Raw genomic sequence first — 2,974 nt, 5'->3', positions numbered from 1 at the left:
TCTTTCCCCTCCTCCCCACAGACCATGCCATACTTACTACTTAATAAGTTGTTTAACCCATTCACATCCAGGTCTGTGTATATTTTTTGTTCCTGTGAGACCAACTGACAAAAGTCCTGAGCAGCTTTTACTATGTCTGCTTTTCCATCTTCCGGAGACAGCACGTTCAACGTACATTGGCAATTTAAAACTGAAAGTACAAAACACAGTTTAAAAGCAACAGAAATGTAATTGTTTTGAGTGTGCTTTAGATATTCACAGGCTGTGAGGCATGTGAAGAGTGAGTGTTACTAAAACACAAGTTTAAGGCTATTTCAAGAAGTCTTGTGAAAAGAGGTTTAATTAACATCAGTCTTGAAATGCAGATTCTTCCAGGAAATTTGCCTTGGTTTTTACCCTGTCAAAGCCATGAGAGGAAGGTGCCTAGATTATAACTTGGTGGTAAGCAGTGCAGAAAGACTTGCTCTCCAAGGAAAGGAAAACAGATCTAATTCCCACCCTGCAAGAGGGAAGCGTTTTAACAGCTTCTGTGGACACTCATGTGACAGTGATTAAGCTGGGGCCCTCCCTGAATATGATCACAGGATCTTTCAGCAGCACTTCTAAATTGATGCAAGAGCTACAATATTCATTTAAGAGTGCTACAGAGAAGCCAGCAACCAGGTAACTAGTTCCAGAATTCACCCCTTAATCTGTAATTACACCTGTGAGGACATTTCACAACAATCTTGCTGCCTATGCTATTGTGAGGTAAGAGTCTTCTCACGCTATATGACTTGCATCATTGGCAGGTTCTGCTAAGGTACCCAAGGGGTAAACTTATCAAAGAAGCTGGATGGTACAAGAGTATACTAAACCCAGCTTGAAGTAACGGGGTTAAATACTAGTGTGTGGACACAGACAAAACTTACGAACAGTTGTAACCAGATACTTCAAAAACAACAGTTCTTAAAACTGCAGAGCCTGTCTGCAAGGACTGCAGAATACAGTCAGAAGACTAAGAACACCTAAAAAACCTCAGTCTATCCAAAACCACCCAATGGAAATAATTGTTCCTCGATATTGTTTGTCATGTGTCCTGTGTTAAAGACTATTTCTTTAACAGTATTCATAGATGTAAGACATGTCATTTTGCTTCTCAGTAGTGAAAGACAGCAGTTGAATTTCATGAACTGGAGAGATGTTATCTTGTTCCCTTCAAAGTATGAAGCACCTGCTCTGACTGTGGAGTCTCCTAAACAGGCATGAAAAACCCTAAAGAGACCAGAAAACACCTCTGCTTCTCAGTTTTCAGCACAAAAGGTTCCTGAGACTTAAGCGTACCCTTTCAGCCAGCAAGTGTGAGCAGTCTTTCAGTAGTTCATTTGGTCTGGAACTAAGTCTCCCGATTTAGGTAAGTGCAGCTAAGTATGTTAGACTTTAGGACACTGGCAGCCTGTCTACCCTGTTCTTCTCCTGATTATTTCAGCCTTCACGGGAATAAAAAGAAATAACATGAAACATGGGTGCTTCTGTGTACATGTAAGCACCTTAGCCTAAGCTGCTGACAAGGCAAGTTTATGCTACAACATTGGGCTTTACACTGGGAAACTGGCACAAAGGATCTTGCCATCCTATCAGCTCTTGTAGGGGATGCAAAACTCAACCAGCAGCATCTTAAATGCAGCTAAATGTACTACAGACTACTACATTGCCTTTTCTTGAGGCTTTGAACTATGTAATGTGATTGTCTTAAAAACTAAAGGTGGTTTTTTTGGGGGGGTTGCTGGGTTTTTTTATGAAACCTATTTAAACATTATGAATTGCAGTTGAGAGCCATAAGATAAGCCTACCCTTCTGAGGCAAAGTCCAGCTTTAGTAAGTACGGGCTTGTGACTTACCACATTTGAACAGACTTCTGGTATTTGTGCTAGTCAGCATATCTGAATATTTACAGCAGTTAGTATTGAACAGGGAACATGAACCTTTAAAGATCTTTCACTTCTACATGAAAAACCTGCTATCACAGTTTTTGGGTTTGTTCCTTTTTTTTAACTACACCCTTTACCTTCCTGGTGTCATACACTTCCATGTATGGAAGCAGCTTTGTTCTTTCCCTTCTTCCTCCCTGCTTTTCGGGGTAAGTTTGGAAAGATGGAAGCACACATTGTTAAGTTGACATCAGTTCCCTTACACTTACTCCAGTGCTTTTTCAACTCTCTCAGTAAGTGACTTCATTTCACTGAAACAGAGGGAGTTGAGCTACCCTGTTACATTACAGGGGTTGCGGCACAACAGTCTGGCTGAAGGGGAGATCAGACTACTATCCATAATTACAACTACAGGAAGGAGAAAGCAACACCTCACTCTATCAGTTAAGAGCAAATAAGCAAAATAAAAGTTTAATCATAGCCCGAGAAGGTTGCGTGTGTTCTGATATTCAGTACTTAATGAAGGAAAGGTCACTGTACACAGGAATGTGTTTAAGTAAAAGCAGAGTTGTGATTCATATACAGCTATTTAGGTCATACCAATGCCCCCCTTGCAATTCATCTTACCTTGAGCAGCTTTGTCTTGGTTTGCAAATTCCACAGTGTACTTAGAGCAATCTAATCCTAGGAGTTCTTGCTGCTGTTTTAAAATTTCATCCATCAATCTTGCATTATTCCTCTTGAAAATACCTTTTAAAAAAAGGTTGCATTGTCAGTCAACTCCTATAAAGAGTGCTACAAAACAAATCTGACACTAGGCAGGAAGAAAAAAGAATCAGCTAGTCAATACTGGTTTCAAACTGGAGTTCACAAGAACGATAAGAATCCAAAGCAAACGCTAGTGCACACGACTAGTTTCGGTGACCTTGGAAACACACCCCATGTGCTTTTGTTCCTCTTTCACTCAGCCCGGTTTAAATAGCAAGCTGCCATTGCACAGGGGACAGTTTAAGACTTATTTTACTGTTCTTAGAATGCTAGCAATAGTCTGGGATAGCAATTCC

The 2,974-nt window shown here is 40.5% G+C and overlaps 1 protein-coding gene across 1 annotated transcript in view; it reads right to left on the bottom strand.

Moving 5' to 3' along the window:
• The window catches only part of NUS1 (nuclear undecaprenyl pyrophosphate synthase 1 homolog (S. cerevisiae)), a gene marked incomplete at its 5' end in the record, with an annotated part of 7,891 nt that extends 5,231 nt beyond the window's left edge, over positions 1-2,660 (bottom strand). The window contains 2 exons of the mRNA XM_010141104.1: positions 38-190; positions 2,538-2,660. Coding sequence (XP_010139406.1) covers positions 38-190; positions 2,538-2,660 — 276 coding nt within the window. The remainder of the gene's footprint in view (positions 1-37; positions 191-2,537) is intronic.
• Between the last annotated feature and the right edge of the window lie 314 nt (positions 2,661-2,974).

The sequence above is a fragment of the Buceros rhinoceros genome, unplaced genomic scaffold, assembly GCF_000710305.1.
Source record: "Buceros rhinoceros silvestris isolate BGI_N320 unplaced genomic scaffold, ASM71030v1 scaffold17768, whole genome shotgun sequence".
Classification (NCBI taxonomy): domain Eukaryota; kingdom Metazoa; phylum Chordata; class Aves; order Bucerotiformes; family Bucerotidae; genus Buceros; species Buceros rhinoceros.
This window is presented reverse-complemented; position numbering and strand designations above follow the sequence as displayed.